Source organism: Culex quinquefasciatus, chromosome 2 (assembly GCF_015732765.1).
Source record: "Culex quinquefasciatus strain JHB chromosome 2, VPISU_Cqui_1.0_pri_paternal, whole genome shotgun sequence".
Lineage (NCBI taxonomy): Eukaryota > Metazoa > Arthropoda > Insecta > Diptera > Culicidae > Culex > Culex quinquefasciatus.
In genome coordinates this window covers 220,847,087-220,867,983 of record NC_051862.1, presented here as the reverse complement: position 1 = coordinate 220,867,983, position 20,897 = coordinate 220,847,087, and the positions used below count along the sequence as shown (strand labels likewise).

Here is a 20,897-nt window from a genome sequence, read left to right as displayed (position 1 = left end):
AAACTGTAACGATTTTTCTCAAAATATTTTACCGCACTCAAATAAGAATAAAAATATTCTTAAGAACTACTGTAGAATTAAGCGAGTGAAAACCGTTTGTTTCATTAGTGAATTTTGACGATTTCGCGGACGGTGTGAAATTCTTGAAATTTATCAATTTTCTCAAATTGTTTTGTTTTTCCAATACCATCATAATTAATATTTCAACCATAAAGACTATTTAAGTAAATTTTATGAGATTTCAATTGAAAAGTTTGATATGAACCATTTGAAGAATCTTTCATATTTTTGAGTTTTTTAGAAACAAACTAAATCTGGTAATATTTTCATTCGCTGTAGTAAAAATTTTAAGAACAATTTTGCTTGAAGGATATATTTTCAAAAGAAATTGAAAGAATCATACTTTGTTTTATTCAACATAGAATGAAGAGCATTTTTTATCTTTAAATTCATCTTTTAAAAACATTTCGTTTTTTCTGAGTCCTGTTTAATTTTACCGATAATTGGGTGGATGATTCCCGTGGAACTTAAAAAAGTTTCTGTGGATTAAACATGAGATTTTCAGAGTTCATTTTTCAAAAAATTTCACGTTCCACGAAATTTGTGTGAAATTTGGTGATTTGAAATTGAGGTCCTCGTGAAATTGGCTATTTTCGTACGTAAAAAATCACTAAGCCTACCAATTAGTAAAACAGTCAATTCTGATCAGCTGTGACCGATTCCAGATGCCCCGGGCACAGTGGTCGGAAACGCAAATTTAGCAGGAATAATTTATTTCCGCTTCAGGGATGCATTTTCGAGCTTCGGTGTCTAAGAAGCATTTGTTAAAAATGAAATTCTACATCTTTTGGTCAAAACAATTTTAGGGTGGTCCAAAAATTTCTAATATTTTCAAAAACTATCTTCGCTTCGAGATGAGATAGAGGTATACTGTCTTCGACAGTATTTTAGTACTAGCCATTTCAAACAACTTTGTCGAATACACCAAATCTCTATTTCTTAATCTGATCATTCTACAGCATTTTATATGAAAAGCAGTAGGGTGGCCCATCAAAAAAGTTTTTTTATTGCGTATCTTTTTTGTATTATATTTGGCAATTTTGGTGTCTTCAGGACATATTTAGAGCATAAAAATACGCGTCTTTTGAAATGTCAACGAAGTCGCTAGGTCATTTTTTTTAAAAAATTACAGCGTTTTTAAAGTTTTAAATAGGCCTTTTTCAAATGTTTGTATCTTTTCGAGGGAGACACCAAAAAATACGCTCCGCGGTGCATCTTAAAGCTCAAAACTTCTTCTTTAATATGAATATAACATCTCAAAAGGGTTTTTCTTAAACCCAAGTTACAGCGATTTAAAAATGGTCATTTTATGAGATTTTGTACCATGCTCTATGAGAAAATTTACATGAATATCGCATTAATCAGTATCAAAACTGCTCTTAGTGAGCTCAAATGCAGGTAAAATTGGTTTGTGGACAAACGTGGTCGAACCTGGTTTTTATGGCAACTAGGGTGGTCTTAGATGATCTAGGGTGGTTCATATTCGTTCATTCTTATAAGATATGATTTTTTTTAAATCGCATAGAAAGAAAAACAAAAAAAACATTTTAACAAAATTCAAATACATAACCTGTTTTAAATAGTAAAGCAGCTGAGGATATGATATCTGATTAGGGTGACTCAAATTGATTAGAAAATAAAAAGATAAAAGATTTTATTCGTTAGAAAATGTATTTTAGCATATTATTATTCCTCATCTAATGAAGAATTTGATTTTTTTTACTAATTTTACACCTCTGGCGGGCGTCCGATTGCTTGCCTTGAGAATAATATATAATACCTTTCAACAAACACTATGATTTTGGGTCGCATCATCATCTTTTATGATGAATCCTGACCAAACACCCTATCCTTCTAACCAATTTTTAGGTTCCCGGCGCTTGTGGGGTGTAAGCACAGGGTAAACCAGCTGCCCTAGTAGCAACCTGCGCTAACTAACATTCCCGTCCCTTAAAATCGAGGTCTACAAACTGACATGGCGGGCGCCGTTGGTGGCCAATGACTGTTACCTATTCGCAAGTGATCTAGTTAATTATGGTGTTTTATCTTTTCGGCGCATTCATACATACTGTGGCTGTGCTCGTAAGCTCTCAAGAAGAACTTAAAAGTACACTTAAAGGTTCTTACCCTCTCTTGGGTTTCAATATAATCTCTTTGGGTCTTTGGGAGTCATCTACGGGAATCATCTACGCGAAATACCAAACAAGTTCTTCTAATAGAGGAGTTAGAGCGGATGCATGTGCGCCTACAACTTTGCTGAAGAAACTAAATCCATTAATTCCTTCAAAGATACAGAATTTTGAATATTTAGAGGAAATATCCCCTTTCTAATCAAATACCTATCTTCGTCATATGAAGAGTTTGATGCTCGATTTAGGCTCAAAAATACGATTTAGTCTATAAACTTATCACGCAAATATATGCCATTTACTGGCCAAAAAGATCACATTTAATGCCCTTTTGATCATAATTTCTATTTTGCGAGACCATTTCTCATCATTTTGGTGGCACTCACATCCACACGCCTTTTTAAAATGTTAGTCTTGGTTTGAAAATTTTGAAAATATTTTTTTCGAAATGATCGGAAAATTTTACGAATGTTTCAAAAAATTTTGCGACCAATTTTTCGATTTTTTGAAAAAATCAGTATTGATGCAAAAATTTATAACTCGCTCAAAAATTTTTTGCACAACCTGGAAATTTCTGAAAGGTTGGCATTTGATGTCCTCTAAAACATATCAAAAAATAAAAAAATATAAAATAGTGTTTTTTTGCAAATCAAGTTTTAGTGACAAAAAGTTAAATAAAAAATCACCAAAATTGTTTTAACCGTGTATCATATTTTTCAGTGTAGCCCATATCCATACCTACAACTTTGCCGAAGACACCAAATCGATGAAAAAATTCCTTCAAAACATACAGATTTTTGAATTTTCATACATCATTTTTGTATGGCCAGCTGCCAAATTTGTATGGAAAATTAAATGGACAAACTAATGATGCAAAATGGCTTCTTTGGGCATACCGAAGGCACCAAAAAAGTTTCAGTCGGATTAAAAAATACAAAAAATAAAATTAAAGAAAAAAGACCGATTTCGTAGAGAATTGCTCAACTGTTATTTAAGTATCAAGAAAAAGTATAGGTATAATCGCGAAACTCAAAACTATTTTTTTACAAATTTCAAACCGTCGCTTAAATGCGAATTTTCGCGATCCACTTCTTTTCAGCAATCCTGAAACAAGATAGCACCTAAGTAACTTAATGTTACAATGTTACGAAAAATCAATACACTTTACAATAATACTTTGCCTACACTTTATTTTACTCAAATTCTAAAAAACTCCTAATATGATGCACGGTGCTCAAAATACCGTTATTATGAAAAAAAATATGCACTCCGAGATTTTGGGGTCTATCGATTCCTTACACCATAGCGCATCTCTGTGCAAAAAATAAAAACATTCGCTGATGTAGTTTTCGAGATACAGCCCTTTTAAGATGTTACATCCGATTTTTAATAAGAAAACCAAAACAATCAATACAATTTCAGCACTTTAAAGAATATGCATTTCGAGATAAAGGTGTTTGTTGCTTTATATGACTGTCAAGTATCTCTGGGCCAAGTTTCAGAAGGTTTGCTGATGTAGTTCTCGAGATACAGCCATTTTAAAATGTTATTTCCGATTTTTTCAAAGAAAATCCATGCAATCAATTTAATTTCAGCATTTTAAAGAATATGCATTTCGAGATAATGATGTTTTTTGCTTCATATGACTGTCAAATATCTCTGGGCCAAGTTTCAGAAGGTTTGCTGATGTAGTTCTCGAGATACAGCCATTTTAAAATGTTATTTCCGATTTTTTCAAAGAAAATCCATGAAATCAAATTAATTTCAGCACTTTAAAGAATATGCATTTCGAGATAATGATGTTTTTTGCTTCATATGACTGTCAAGTATCTCTGGGCCAAGTTTCAGAAGGTTTGCTGATGTAGTTCTCGAGATACAGCCATTTTAAAATGTTATTTCCGATTTTTTCAAAGAAAATCCATGCAATCAATTTAATTTCAGCATTTTAAAGAATATGCATTTCGAGATAATGATGTTTTTTGCTTCATATGACTGTCAAATATCTCTGGGCCAAGTTTCAGAAGGTTTGCTGATGTAGTTCTCGAGATACAGCCATTTTAAAATGTTATTTCCGATTTTTTCAAAGAAAATCCATGAAATCAAATTAATTTCAGCACTTTAAAGAATATGCATTTCGAGATAATGATGTTTTTTGCTTCATATGACTGTCAAGTATCTCTGGGCCAAGTTTCAGAAGGTTTGCTGATGTAGTTCTCGAGATACAGCCATTTTAAAATGTTATTTTCGATTTTTTCAAAGAAAATCCATAAAATCAATACAATTTCAGCACTTTAAAGAATTTTCATTTCGAGATAAAGGTATTTTTTGCATCATATTACTGTTAAGTATTTCTGGGCCAAGTTTCAGAAGGTTTGTTGATGTAGTTCTCGAGATACAGCCATTTTAAAATGTTATTTCCGATTTTTTCAAAGAAAATCCATAAAATCAATACAATTTCTGCACTTTAAAGAATATGCATTTCAAGATAAAGGTGTTTTTTGCTTCATATGACTGTCAAGTATCTCTGGGCCAAGTTTCAGAAGGTTTGCTGATGTAGTTCTCGAGATACAGCCATTTTAAAATGTTATTTTCGATTTTTTCAAAGAAAATCCATAAAATCAATACAATTTCAGCACTTTAAAGAATTTTCATTTCGAGATAAAGGTATTTTTTGCATCATATTACTGTTAAGTATCTCTGGGCCAAGTTTCAGAAAGTTTGCTGATGTAGTTCTCGACATACAGCCATTTTAAAATGTTACTTCCAATTTTTTCAAAGAAAATCCATGAAATCAATTTAATTTCAGCATTTCAAAGAATATGCAAATGGCTGTATCTCGAGAACTACATCAGCAAACCTTCTGAAACTTGGCCCAGAGATACTTGACAGTAATATGAAGCAAAAAACATCATTATCTCGAAATGCATATTCTTCAAAATGCTGAAATTGTATTGATTTTATGGATTTTCTTTGAAAAAATCGGAAATAACATTTTAAAATGGCTGTATCTTGAGAACTACATCGGCAAACCTTCTGAAACTTGGCCCAGAGATACTTGACAGTCAAATGAAGCAAAAATTATCATTATTTCGAAATGCATATTCTTTAAAATGCTGAAATTAATTTGATTTCATGGATTTTCTTTGAAAAAATCGGAAATAACATTTTAAAATGGCTGTATCTCGAGAACTACATCAGCAAACCTTCTGAAACTTGGCCCAGAGATACTTGACAGTCATATGAAACAAAAAACATCATTATCTCGAAATGCATATTCTTTAAAGTGCTGAAATTTTATTGATTTTATGGATTTTCTTTGAAAAAATCGGAAATAACATTTTAAAATGGCTGTATCTCGAGAACTACATCAGCAAACCTTCTGAAACTTGGCCCAGAGATACTTGACAGTCATATGAAGCAAAAAACACCTTTATCTCGAAATGCATATTCTTTAGAGTGCTGAAATTGTATTGATTGTTTTGGTTTTCTTATTAAAAATCGGATGTAACATCTTAAAAGGGCTGTATCTCGAAAACTACATCAGCGAATGTTTTTATTTTTTGCACAGAGATGCGCTATGGTGTAAGGAATCGATAGACCCCAAAATCTCGGAGTGCATATTTTTTTTCATAATAACGTATTTTGAGCACCGTGCATGATGTGCTGTCAAACAAATATCAATCAAACTCGTCTCACGTCGTCTTCCAAAAATTGCAACTCAAACTGCAGCAGAGCTCCCGTCACGACCGTTATCAGGAGTCACGTTTCTCCAAACCCGATGTTCAAATGTAAATTACACATTCATGTTTCCCTTTTCCCCCATTCGTCTTTATGAGGCGAGACAGATTGGTTGGTTGGTCCCAAATCAACAACCGTGGGAATCGTGTGTATGTGTCCCAAAGAACTTTTGGAAATTTCATTTACGGTTACATTTACACGAGGCGAAAAACATACGCAACGTTGAGTAGTCAGCTCAATTTGTTAGGAAATCAATATAGAACTTTTTTTTTTCTTGAGAATGTCAATCCACCCCCTTAATATTTTTTGAAGATATTTTTTCATGTTAGAATTTTGCATTAAATTATGTTAAAAACGATACATTTAATAAAACAAATCTGAAAAAAAAATCGCAAGGTTTTCCCAGAGGCAACACCTTTCAGGCTTATTTTGAAAACAAATTTCGGTTCCAATTGGTGTCTATCGCACGTGCCGAACCGCCCACCCCGGGGGGAAGTTTGACTGCGATGGCGGTGAAATTGTGTCATTTGCACGTGAGCTGTGCACGAACGATCCTGATGAGAGCCGCGCGCCGGTGCGAATTTTATCCATCAGTATTCCAGGAAGCGAAAGGTGTGCGTGCGTGCGTCGATTTGACCTGTATCTGGTGGCAATATGCAAATCAGTTTGCATTTAATTAAAAAGCTGAGAGTTTGCATCGGAAATGGAGCCGAAATTGGATTTGCCGGAAAATTGTGACATTTGAGGAGGAGGTTCAACGAAAAACCATGCGTCTCCATGAAAGTTTATGATGGAATCAACATTTTATACAGCTTATTGACATCGTTAAAATGTTTGACTAGAACCCTCAAGTCAATGTTACTCAAAAAGTAGCAATCAAACTCGTCAAAACATCGGCGCCATATCAGTCAACAGGCCGCCATTGTGACTTCACGTTTTCGCGCCTATAGCTTCACCTTCACCAGCAATTTTCCCTCCGAACATTTCAAGGACGTGGACGTCAACGTCAGTACGACTCGAGTTCGATTTCCATTTGACGAAAGCAAACACCATCAAATTCGATTTTACGAGGATTTTCTTTCCAACACAAATTTTCACACACACACGTGAAGTCACTTTCGACCCCGTTCGGGTGCCAGTAATTGGATGATGTCGTTTATTTAAATGGTGGCACCGGGAAAAAAGGATTCAATTGGGCCAACCCCTGCCAAAAGTGTGTGCGAGAGACCGAGTGAATCCTTTTTGGGATCCCCATTTTTTTTGCTGCTGAACGACTCTCGGTATTTAGGACGGACGCGCTTTCCACGTAAAAAAAACTTTTCGGTCGTAGTGAATAAACTAACCATTTAGCTTTTCCCTGAATTCGATGGGACTGCTTCGATTATCGACGATGGCAAAAATCGGGATTCATCTTCGATTCGCTTGGGAGTTGTATATTTTTTGGAACCTTTCAGATTATAAAACCTTTTTAGGGTATTTAGAGTCCACTTTTGCAGAAGTGACTTTTGAAAGCAAACTAAAGCCGATTAATAGTTTGATATGGTTTGCCCTTTTTTGTCATTTAGAAAGCGTAACATTTTTTTATCTGTCTTGAATACGTCATGAACTAAACTACGCGCTACAAATTGGGTTTGGGGCTGTCAGCAAAAATATTTTTTTTGCATTCGGATGTTCCGTGGTTGCCGTTGCAAAATTATTACAATATTTATACCCACTCATATTCCTACATCATTAACAATTTCCCAAAAAATGCGAAAATAAAAAAAAAAAAACAATTTTTAAATAAAAAAATATAAAATTTGAAATAACAAGCCATCGTCTCAACATTTGGATGAAAAAAGTGTTTTAAAGTGCATGTTACACCTGGGTGCTGAAAAGACAGAATGCGTAACGTGCACACAAAAAAATATTTCCGAATGTTACATCATTTATGACGTAACACTTTTGCACGTCATTAAACATTTAAATTTAAATGCAATTTGATGTAAATTTGCAACAAATTATACGTAAAAACATGATTTCACGTGTGATTCAACCGTTTACGTCGAATCTCAAGTTTACATCAACTGAGTTTACATGTGATTCATTTTTTCCGTGTCGAGTAAATTCACATATTTTTTTCTGTGTGGTTTCCGAATGATCCCCACTGCTCCCCACCAATACAACTGTACTACAGCTGTAAAATTAAACAAAGTAGAAGGCTACGTTCAAGCTCAAGCGTGACATATTTTTTGCTGCTAAAGTGCCTTGTTTTGAAACATTTTGGATCTGTTGATTTTTAAACTTTCGCTAAAATATCAAGTACTTCGCGTTTTTTGTTCGTAGACTTAACGATGGGCAGCCAAAAAGTCCTTTGTTTTCCACGTGCCGAACAATTGCGTCAGAAGTGGGTGGAAATGTATGAATCAGAAGAGCAACCGAATAGAAGTTCCGAGATTTGTAACTTTGAAGCGCAGTGATGATATCGGAGTAAGTTTATTCAATATTATTTTGCTAGTGCCATTCATAGTTATTGATAATTCGTCGCTAACATTTCAAAAAACGTCATAAACATAGGTTTTGCGTGAGACATAGCGCATATTTAAATGTTAGCGACGAATTATGCACCCAAAGTTAAAGAACGAGAGGATAGTCCTCACGAGAAGCAACGTGAGGAAAGTGCTATTTTGCGAGAGTATAGTCCTCTCGCGTGTTCATTCGTTCATTGGAACAGTTCATCCTATTGAGTGGCTTATATGAACAAATTACCGCCACTTAGTCACCGAAACATGGTGGCCCATACGGCAAAGGCACGGTTCAATATGCCGAAGGTCTTGGGCTCGAGTCTTGGTACCGGTACTTTTTTTTTTTTTGATAGATGAAGTTTTTTTGAAGATGAACCCATGAGAAAAGTACTCTCGGTAGTTTCGGGATTTATCCTCTCAGTCTGTACACAGTACCATTTTACTACCGAATCGTGCTCTTTGTCCTCTCGTATGCCGATGTCCAGTTCTGGGTGTGCCAATCTTGATTTCAACCCTCTTCTTAAAATTTGTTGACTTCGAATACCTCAAAACCTCCACGCTCTCGACTTTTTTATTCCTGACAAAATAAATTATAGATCGATTACTATACTTGCCACTTCTTGTATCATTTTTCAAACAGTAACTTGGCTCCACTTTGACAGTTCTAAATTGAGGCCGCTTTGCGGACCACTATTCTGCACCCAGTGTTACACCTGCCCAGTTGTTTTGCAATCATTAGTTTTCAAGATATCGAAGTATTGAGGAGATTTTTATTCGTCGAAAAAAAACTTTTTGCGGTGCTGAACATTGGAATTCCTCAAAATATGAAAACACATGCTAAATATGATTTGAAACGCAGTAAAATGCATTTCTAATTGTTTTCAGGTGGTAAGACAATTTCCTCTAAATATTTTTTTTTTTTGAAAAAAAAATTCCCCCTGATTTTTCGAACCGATTTTGAAGAGGGGAGTGGGCGACATAAACTTGAAAAATGTTTGCAACGGCTCAAATAATATAATGAAATTATACATTTTTAGCCGTTCTTTAAACCACCTTGAGTCAGGGCTATTCAAAAAAGGCTAAAACTGATAATTTTGTTTATAAGACTTTAAAAAAACTATGGATTTTCATTTGGCTCGATGTCAAAATTTAAATATTTGCAAAACGATGCCAAATTTTGTTGCATTTTCACTTTATTTGATCATATTCATAAAATACTCCAAATTTCACAAAATATCGCATTCAATTAAAATACTAAAATTGACAGAAATTTCGATATTGTTATCAAACGCTGAAAATATAGGTATATTATAACTTTATGGAAAATAATCAAAAATTGATTATTTTTATGAAATACGGTACTTTGTGAAAATATGATGATTTACAAAAATAGTTTAATAAAGTTACATTGCAAATGAAAAATTGGATCGTTCAATTTACTGTAAATTATGAAACTCATAAAATTTTCCCAAAAATTCAATATTTCGACAAAAATTTAGAATTTCCTTTAAATAAAACTCTTAAAAAGTGAAATGCAAACAAAATTTTGCATAGTTTGATACCCACATTAATAAAGGTTAAAAAATTAAGTGTTATCACGAATTACAGTATATTGTTGAAATTTGATTTGACCAAACAACTCTAGGTAAAGGTTCCTTCATGCGCGGCATCTTCTCCTTACAAAATGTTATGTTTGTGTATGGAGCGTGGACCTCTTATCGAAAGTTTTGAAAATTTGAGAATTTTCATGAAATTTTGTATTTTGAGAAAAAATACAATTTTTTTTACAAAAACTCCAATGAAGTAACAGTAAACAAAATATCGCTTTGAATATTAAATAAATGTTTATATGAAGTACGGTAATTTGTAAAAATATTAATGATTCGTAAAAAATATAAAATTATTGAATTAAAAATATATATTTTATAAAAATAATTAACATTTGAGTATTTTCCTAAAATTTGATATTTTGTGATAATTTTAGTATTTTTTTTAAAAGCTTTAATAAATTGAAAATGCACACAAAATTTTGCATAGTTTGATAATCGTATTAAAAATTATAAAAATATTTCGTATTTCATGAAAATACTCATGAAATACGGTATTTTGTTAAAATATTGGTTTTTCTCAAAAAATAATCTAGGAATGTAAAAATGCATATAAAATTTTGTAACGTTTGATAACCATAGTGTAAATTGAGCAATTCCAGCCCAAAACAGGAATTGTTCCGACAACACTGCCACCAAGTCGACATAGGTCGCGAAGACACGGCAGGGTCACGGCACACGCAGCGCTACACAAAACACAACACAAATATAAACATAAACAAATTATAGTAAAGTAGAATCAAGAGAGGAGGAAGTAAACAGGAGTAAAAGTAGGGACGAGGACAAACAGAAAACGCGTTGAACGAAGAAGTTGGAGGTTTCCACGAGCAGGAGAGTGTTTAGTGATTGTGGCTAACGAAGGACAGTTTTAGTGCACAACAGTTAGAACGGGGCATGCAGACGTGTTCACGAGTTGGTTAGACGATCACAATAAATCCAGGTGAGACGTAAACAAACACTCCAGCGAAGGGGAACAGATTAAAAACTCCTAAATCTACTAGTACGGACTTCGAAACGGGTCGGCCAGGACGAGACAGTTCGGACAGGACGGATTGAACAGTACAGTACAGTGGAGAACAGGTAACACGTAATTTACTACCAAAGTGAACAATGACAATTAACACACATTGAAACACAGAACCGCGCGACAGGCAACATAAACTAAAAGCGCCCGGCAAAGAGGTGCAGTCGTCACCGCTGGGGTAATTTGTGAGTTGTTACACAGATTAAAACTTAGAACTATTTGTAAATAAATATTAAAATTATCGATAGGTTGCCAGTGTCGAAGGCGGAGCGAGAAGGTTTCGGTACAAAACGGTACAAAAACAAACCAATCAATGTAAGACAATTTTCAAACAAAAACAAAACAACGAACTAAAATTGAATTCTAAAATATAATTACAGTTTGATCTGCATTAGCTGATACAAAATCTGGTTTTATTTGCCACCGTCCGAACAGGAATTTTTTAGGTACTTTTTTCTCGACCCTCTCCGATTTCAATGAAACTTTGAAGACATGTTATCCTAGGCATATAGAAGCCATTTTTGTGTATATGGAGCCAGTTACACTCGATAATGACATTTGAGAAGGGCGTAAGTGTTTTAAATATTTTTGTATTTCGTTATTTAAATATTGCTGTATCTCGAAGCCGTTGCATCGTATCAAAAAGTGGTCAAAAACCAACTTGTAGGAAATTTGACGGACTTTCTGAAAAAATACACTGAAAGAAAAAAACACACTACTTTTATGAGATTTTTTGATTTTTATGTTTAAAAGTCAAATTTGAAGGTGAGCCCACGATTTTTTTTCGTTCAAATTTTTTGTGAAAATAGCCTTAAGATGTTACAAAAAGAATCACGAAAAATGCAGGATGGAGCAACTCACCTAAAAAAATATAAAAATCATTTACTGAAACTGTTTTTTTTTTTGAAAAGTGCTCTAAACGTCAAAATTTTCAAAAACCGAATACGGGAATCGATTCTCCAGACAATTTTACATAAAAGTCTCAATATTGACCATTGTCCTAAGTCCAATCCTCGTGAAGTTACAGCGGTTTTAAAAATAAAAATGTTGAAAAAAATTGGGTTTTTCATGGTTTTTGGCAATTTCTATATGACAGACTTGATTTTTCGGTCTCGAAAATATTTTTACCGGAAAGCTCGTCCAATTTCCCATAAGTTTGTCTTTGACCACATTTCAATTGGATGTATGGGCTTACAGGCCAACCTCCTGTGGCCGAATGGTTACGGGTTTCGCCTCATAAGCGGAAAGTCATGGGTTCTTCTCAGGGTGGCAGCCTTAGGTTTAAGTTCAGAGGTAGCAGCAACCGTATGAGTATAAAACGGTTGCTTCACGTGCTCTTCAAGCATGTGATCGATCTTGGGATATTCCTTTGCGCCTCTTTCTCAAAATACTTTCCTCGTGTCTTCGCATGTAAATAATGCCCAGCCGATCGGTATTGCACTGCAGTCCAGTCGCATTGTCCAGATCAGAGCAAAGGGAACATCGCAAAAGTAGCGCCGCAAAAAGACAATTGTCTTTACAAGACCCCGCGCGGCAAATAATAGCTGCTGGGAAGAGCTTGAAAAATGACACGAAAAAATTGTCACCGCGGTTCTAGCGATACATAGCGCACAAGGCACAAGGAATGGAGTTTACAGCATCTGGATGGAACAGCACTTTTCCTCTCAATAGGAACTGTGTTATAGATCTGGAAATGCTTAATAACAGTAAAAATGGGTAACACGATACAATAGTCCTTGTAATCAGAATTCCGTGTCTTAATACTCAAACAGAAAAAATGGGCTTACAGATATAAGCTAATTACATTGCTAATAACTAAAAACATAATATTTTTTCAGTGTAGTATAGTAACCTGGATATTTGACATGGAATTGCTCAATTATGAAAATGTGAGTGATTTTATAAAATTCAGTATGGTGCGTAAATTTAGTATCTAAAAAGTCTCCCAGAAAGCATAATTGCACATCAAATTTCCATAGAATTTTGTATTTTTAGGAAAAATACGTTTCAAATATTCTAGAAAAAGGGGAAAGTGTTAACAAGAATTCGCATAGTTGATATATGAATATGAGTATTTAAAAATAATAATGCATTAAATTTCGCATCGTTTGAAAATTATGAAAATTTTAGCATTTTTCTAAATTCGGTAGCTTGAGAAAAGTTGGTTACTTTCAAAAAAAATCTATAAAAACAAAATGCTCACAAAATTTTACATGGTTGGATACTTGAATTGCAAGTAATAAAAAATTGATTTCACAGAGTTGAAATTCATAAAAAAAATCGTTTTTGTCCCGAGGATGACGGATATTGTTTTTAAATAAGTACAATTCCTTTTATAATTGGAAAAGATTTAAATACATTTTCATGCACTGATTATCAATTTAAGCATGCTGGAAATTGCATTTTTTTTTGAAATTGTGAAAATTGGACAAATCTGTTAACAGCTATACCGATAATTTTTTTTCGCAGAAACGAATTTTGAGTATTTGATTATAATAGAACTGGTCTTGTTAAAAATTCAAAAACTTTGACTGAGCCTTAACTTGAGCCTTGACCTTAACTCATATATATATATATATATAATCTTGAAAACATTCCGACTTCTTTAAATTTGCGACTGCGGCAGTGATTATTCTCATCCAAAATTTGTACAATAACAACAGTAATTTGACTTCCTCCAAACTCAAGACAAACTCTACTCAACTCGACTCACCTCAAACAAACCCAAAAAAAGATCAACTCCATCCAATCCCACAACTTTTCTCCCATCACCCACAAAAGTTAGTACATACAAACCTTACCCCACCATCGCTGCTCGTCGTCGTGTTTTCATTCGTTCGCGATAAACACAAAAGACCGACCGACCAACCACCAAAACACATTCCAACATTTCCCGCCACCGCCTTCTTCCTTCTGGATTAATTCGAGTAAAACCGCAAGTTTTTGTTGGCCCTGGGAGGAGGAAATTTCACTCGCTGGTCGTTCCGAACTGATCATATTCCACACGAAACCTTGCTGGTCGTTCACGGATAAACACTTGGAAGTTGTGGATAGTGGGAGAAGTTGTTTGAAATTTGGTCAAAAGATACTGATTTTAATTTGTTTAAAGTTTGAATGATTCCAATTTATCTAAAATAAATGATAAAATTATAAAATTACAAAAAAAAACTAATACTTTGTTCATAGTTTTGTTTACTTCTCACGTTGAATGCCAGACATTTTCTGCCAAGTTCTGTTTGTGAGTAAATTGATACTTTGCCAACCAACCAAAAAAAAACAACCGACAGAGTCGGCTCAAGATCAAGTCATCGGCCGAAACATTCTCACCACACCGTTAATGACTCAATGAAAATGCAAACCATGATCTAATTAGGATCTTCTCTCTTTCTCCCCATTTCCAGAGAATGTTTCCATAGCAATGGGAAAAGCCGCGCGACGGTCCGTTGCGTCAGATCCGTCGTCGCCGACCTTATCCTTTTTGCAACGCTACTCTTCAACCGACCCCGCTGCCGCCACGTCATCAACTGACGCAAAACGCACATCCTCGCCCTTCTCGAGTTCACCCTTCTTCTTCAGCAGCAACAGCTCTCCAGCATCCAGCAGTCCGTACCGATCGCCACGATCATCGTCGGCGGAGGGACAGCCACAGACCACTTCCGGCGATTCCGGCAGCAGCAGCAGCAGCAGTTCGGACTACTCCGACGAGCATCCCTTATTCGAACCCGAGGCCTACACGCCATCGCCGCCGTTGGGCACCAGCCCGGAGCAGACCACACCGAAATTCGGGTAAGTTCGCCAGCACCTCCGCAAGGTTCTAGCTGGTCAACATCCCGCGAACATGGTCATTATCATCACGGGAGCAGTGAAAACCCCCCGACAGCTTCTTCCTACTTCCACTTCCTCTCTATTTCATTGTAATCATCTATTTCCCACAACATCATGAGGCTCATTCGGTGTGTGTTTGGCTGCACTCTGCAACCAACTCACTAATTTGAGTGCGCAAAAGCTTCGTTATCCTGGCCCCTCAATGCTGTTTCAATTCAATACAGAGCAGTCGGTTTGCGGAGAGTACGGTTTATTTGTTAGTACTATAACTTTTCAAGGGGCTTTTGAACAACCAGAAAAGCAGCGAAGCAAAATTTTGTTAGAATTTTCACTTAACTAGAGTCTTTGTTACAATACTCAAATTTTTGTAAAAGACTAACATTTATATAAAATGCCGTAATTTTTGCTGAAATACTAAAACTTTCATAATTCGTACGGTGGTTACTAACCAAAACAAAATTATGAAAAAAAAAATTGTGATAGACTGAAATTTTCAGAAAATATCGTATTTAAAAAAAGCGAACGAAGCAAAATTTGAATGCATTTCCACTTTATCGAAGTTTTTGTTGTAAAATACTAAAGTTTTCACAAAATATTGCATTATTTGAAAAAGCACATGCATTTTCGCTTTACAGTCCAGACTCGATTATCCGAAGTTTCGATTATCCGAAGGTTTGTATGGTACGAACAAAAAAAACGTGTTTTTTTTTTAATTTTCTTGCTTTTAACATCAATTTCGAACTTTGCGACCCCATTTGGTCAAATTTGACTGGTTAATTGCTTTAAAAAATAACAAAATCATTTTTTCTGTACGTCATCACCGTCATTTAGGCCATCTTGGATTTAAAAATCTGAACCACTTTAAAGTAGTTTAGGAAACATATACAAGCTCGTCAATCAAAACTAAGACATACATTTTTTTTTTCGTGATTCAATTATCCGAAGTGAAATTTTTCCGAGGCTTTCGGATAACCGAGTCTGGACAGTATTTAGTTTTATTACTTAAATAATAAAGCTGTTGCATTATTTTGAACACATTTAAAATTTAGTAAAATATTTTTTTTTGCAAAAATCAAAAATTTTTGGATTTTTAGAAAATAATTAAATTTTTATAATTTGCAATACCAAACGAAGCGAAGCGAACTTGGATGTATTTCTCCTTTATCCAAGTTTTTTTTTTTGTGTAAAATACCGAAGTTTTCACAAAATTTAGCATTTTTGAAAAAACACGCATGTATTTATTAAAAAATCGTTTTTTTTTGCAGAAATACTAAAATTTTCATAATTTACACAATGGTTTTATCCGAAGCAAAATTTTGAATGCAGTTACACTTTATTAAAGTTATTTTTTTGTGAAATAATCAAATTTTTCAAAAAATATCTAATATTTATCACAAAATGTCGTATCCAATACCAATAGAAGCTAAATTTTTAATGCATTACCATTTTTTGAAGTTTATTTTTGGTAAAATACTAAAATTTTCACAAAATATCGTTTTTTTATATTTATTCGTAATTTGGGTATCAAACAAAGCTAAATTTTTATTTTATTGTCACTTTGGAAACATTTTTTGAGATACTCAAGTTATTACAAACTATCGCACTGTTTGAAAATACTAAAAATATCATAATTTGCATTATGGGTATCAAACCAAGCGAACTTTTGAATGCATTTTTACTTTTGAGAGTTTTCTGTTTTGTTAAAATAGTCCATTTTTTAACATTATATCATATTTTTCGAAAATACTAAAAATATTATAATTCGCAAACACCCATATTTTCATAAAATACATTTTTTTCAGAAATACTTAAATTTTGATAATTCACACTGTGCGTACGATTCTACAACTTTCACAACTTCTAACTTTCACAAAATATCGTATTCTTTTTTAAAGTGTCTTATTTTCAAGTGAAAGCCACCGAAAATTTCAGTGAAATATTTGCAGTTTTTCGATTTAAAAAAAAGTGACCATAAGTGACAATTACTGTTACTTTTTTTTAAGTTCAGAAAATTTTATATCAAATTGACTAAGAGACATTAGAGCAATTCTCCACAAAATCGGTCTTTTTTCATAAATTTTAATTTTTGTATTTTTTAATCCGGCTGAAACATTTTTGGTGCCTTCGGTATGCCCAAAAAACCATTTTGCATCATTAGTTTGACAATATAATTTTCCATACAAATTTGGCAGCTGTCCATACAAAAATGATGTATGAAAATTCAAAAATCTGTATCTTTCGAATGATTTTGTTTATCGATTTGGTGTCTTCAGCAAAGTTGTAGATATGGATAAGGACTACACTAAAAAACATTGTACACGGTAAAATTTTTTTGGTGATTTTTAATTTCACATGACAAACACTAAAACTTGATTTGCAAAAAAAACACAATTTTTTTATTTTCTGATATGTTTTAGGGGACATAAAGTGCCTTTTCATAAATTTCCAGAATGGGTAAAAAATCTTTGAGTTATGAATTTTTGAATCAATACATTTTTTTTTTTTTTTTCAAAAAATCGAAATATTGGTCGCAAACATTTTTCAACTTAATTTTTCGATGCGAAATCGAATTTGCAATCAAAAAGTACCATAGTAAAATTTTGATAAAGTGCACCGGTTTCAAGATATAGTCATTTTTAGGTAACTTTTTTTGAAATCAGTCGCAGTTATTTTTTTTAATAAGTCTCCATGTTTGCCCACATTTGAAAACAATATTTTTGAAAAGCTGAGAAAATGCTCTATATTTTGCTATTTTGAACTTTGTTGATACGACCCTAAGTGGCTGAGATATTGCCAGGCAAAGGTTTAAAAACATGAAAATTGATGTTTTCTAAGTCTCACCCAAACAACCCACCATTTTCTAATGTCGATATCTCAGCAAATAATGGTCCGATTTTCAATGTTAAAATAAGAAACATTCGTGAAATTTTCCGATCTTTTTGATCGGAATAAATATCGAATGTTTGGGCCTTTTGAAGTCTTGATTTAAAAAAAAAATGTTGTCTCAGCAATTAGTGGTCCGATTTTAAATGCTAAAAAATGAAACGTCTGTGTCATTTTCTGATCTTTTTGAAAATAATTTTTATTTTTTTTATTCAAGACTATAATTTTAAAAGGGCGTAATATTGAATGTTTGCCCTCTATTTTAATTTGAAAGTAAACTTTGATTTGAAAACTCTACCGTACTATCCTTAAACTGACTGCAATTTCAAAACTCCAACTTCCCACCTTCCCTCGCTTCAATCGTGTGGTTGTGTAACTATCCCTCGATACAATATAAACTCATCGTATCAATAAATGTCTATATATAATAGCCTAGCAATATGTACTAAACCGTTAACCTCTGTACAACTACATGTATGTGTGTGTGTATTGTGTAATAACGATAAACATAACCAACCAACCACCACACCACACAAAACTGCATTCAATTACAGTTCGTGTTTGGACATTGTCACAGCTAGACGTGTTTCAAGAGCGAGTATCTAAAATCTTCCGATTCGTGACCAGCGTGCGCGCTGCCGGTTCTTTGTTATAAGAACAATAGTGGTTTTTTTTCTTTTGTTATTTCGATAACGCGGAGTGAAAATGGCGGAAAGTGACCTCAAGACCAACTCCTTGAAGATTCGGTTTGCCGGCAACTGCCGAGAACCTACGGAACCGGAAATCTTTGATTTCATGCGCGGGAAGATGAAGCTGAAGGCGGAACATCTGCTGTCCATGTACAAGGACAAGTTGGACGCTTCTGTGATCGTGAAGTTCAAGAACGAGGAAGAATTCAAGGCCACTCTGGCCAGGTTGCCCGGAACCATGGAGTTTGCGTACAACAAGTACGAGTCGACGCAGGTTCGCCTGTCACCAGCAAACGCGGTGGTGAAGTACGTGCGGCTGTTCAACCTACCGCCGGAGGTGGACGATCGCGAGATCGGGACGGCTCTGTCCAAGTACGGCCGAATCCAGCGGCTGATTCGCGAAAAGTACGGCGAGGAAACGGGTTTCCTATCTGGACATCCGTCCGAGGAGCGTACATCGAGCTGAAGGAGGGTACGGAGATTCCGGCGTCCCTTCATGTGCGGAACATTCGAGCAAGGGTTTTCTACGAAGGTTTGGTGAACAAGTGCTTCCTTTGCGGTGCGACGGACCATATCAAGGCAGAGTGTCCCGAACGGAAAACTGTCAATACCCGGTTGGATGCTAGCCGCGGTTCCTACAGTGCCGCAGTTGCTGGTGGAGCTGCTCGGTGGTTCAAGCAGAAAATGGCGGAACCTACCTTGAGCAAGGAACCAGAGGCAACGATGACGAACCTCAACGCTCTGTTTCCTCAAACGGCTTTGATGAAACCGCAGCAGAGTATGGTGGAAGTGAAGGAAAAGGCTCCCCCCGCTGGACCTTCCAGCGGAAAGCAGTTCACAGCGGCGAAGGAGACGGACGATCTTTGGTCTCAAGCTTTAGCAGCAGTCGCAGATCAATTGCAGCAGCCACAGCAGGAGAACAAGCAAGATGGAGACGGCTGGCGCGTGGTGCCACCGAAGAAGGAGAAGAACAAGAAAACCCAAAGAAAGTGCGTTCAAGTTCGGCTGGTTCATCGGGTGCATCGGGTTCGGTCGATCCGAAGTTTTTGCGTCCGCGAACTCCGCGTCCGACCGCTATCAGTGATGCGCAGCGGAACAGAGACAGAAGTCGATCGGCACCGAAGAACGGCGACTCGAAGAAGCCGAAGATCATCGTGACGGCAGAGACGAACGAGGCAGCCAAGCAGCCGAGTAGTGGTGAGATGGATGTGGATGGCGTCGACGAAATGAAGGTAGCGGGGTCTGAGGGGGGACAGGGAACCGGGGGGGAACAGGGGACTGGGGGGGAACAGGGGTGTGAGGGGGAAGTTTTGGACGACGTTTTACTGTGATTTGGTAGGAGAATAGGGGTTTCTTTTTTTGCATTTATTATCTTTAGTTGTAATTTTGCATATTAGATTTAATTAGTTTAGTAATTGATAGGTTTTAATGATGAATTTCACTTATAAATTAGGATCTGTAAATTTAAATAGTTCGAATAGTGTAATTAACAAACAGCTCTTGAAAGATTTTATTTATATTAATGATTTAGACGTTATTTTCCTGCAAGAGGTATCCTATGATAACTTTTCGTTTATTCCATCGCATGCTCCCATCGTAAATTTAAGTGATAGTGGTTCTGGTACTGCCATTTTGATTAGAAAAACTTTTGATTTCAGCAGCCCTCTTCTCGACCCAAATGGAAGAATATCCTCAGTGATAATTAATCACATCAACTATATTAATGTGTATGCATTCTCGGGCACAAACCGTAAGAAAGAGCGGGATGTTTTATTTTTGGACAATATGACAATCCATTTAAATAAAGCGGGGTCCAAATTCTGTGTGGTTGGAGGCGATTTTAACTGCATTTTGAACGCGTTCGACACTGCTGGTTCGAATAAAAATTATTCTACCGGTTTGAAGCGACTTGTTGAACTTTTTAATTTTAGAGACATTGCAGTTGATATGCGTAAAAACCAGTTTACTTTCTTTCGGGGTGACACAGAATCAAGGCTTGATCGTTTTTATGCGCCATCTGCTTTTTTGGAAAATGTTTTAGATTATGCAACACTTCCGGTTGCATTTTCTGATCATAATGCAATTATGATGAAGATCAAATCTTGCAGTGAGCTTTCTGTAAGAGGTCGTGGTTATTGGAAAATAAACAGTACAATCGTTAACGATAATGCAGTTTCGGATCAATTTTCTGAATGTTTTGAAGTAAGGAAGTTAAGACATCAGTACACCGATGATAAAAATTTTTGGTGGAACAGTATTGCAAAAAATAAGTTTAAACAATTTTATCAAAATAAGAGCTGGGAGTTGAACCAACGTATTTCTAATGAAAAATCTTACTCTTATGGAAAAATGATAGAATGGATGGACAAGAAAAATAAGAATGAAGAAACCTTATTAGATATTAAAATGATTAAATCTCGTTTATATGAGATTGAATC

General features: G+C 35.1%; 1 protein-coding gene across 7 annotated transcripts in view; it reads left to right on the top strand.

Moving 5' to 3' along the window:
* Positions 1–20,897, top strand: part of LOC6045008 (serine-rich adhesin for platelets) — a 201,094-nt gene that overhangs the window by 162,019 nt on the left and 18,178 nt on the right. For all 7 annotated transcript variants that reach the window (XM_038252366.1, XM_038252367.1, XM_038252370.1 and 4 more), the window contains one exon: positions 14,464–14,848. In XM_038252366.1, the coding sequence (XP_038108294.1) occupies positions 14,481–14,848 (368 nt within the window). In that variant the 5' untranslated portion in view covers positions 14,464–14,480. The remainder of the gene's footprint in view (positions 1–14,463; positions 14,849–20,897) is intronic.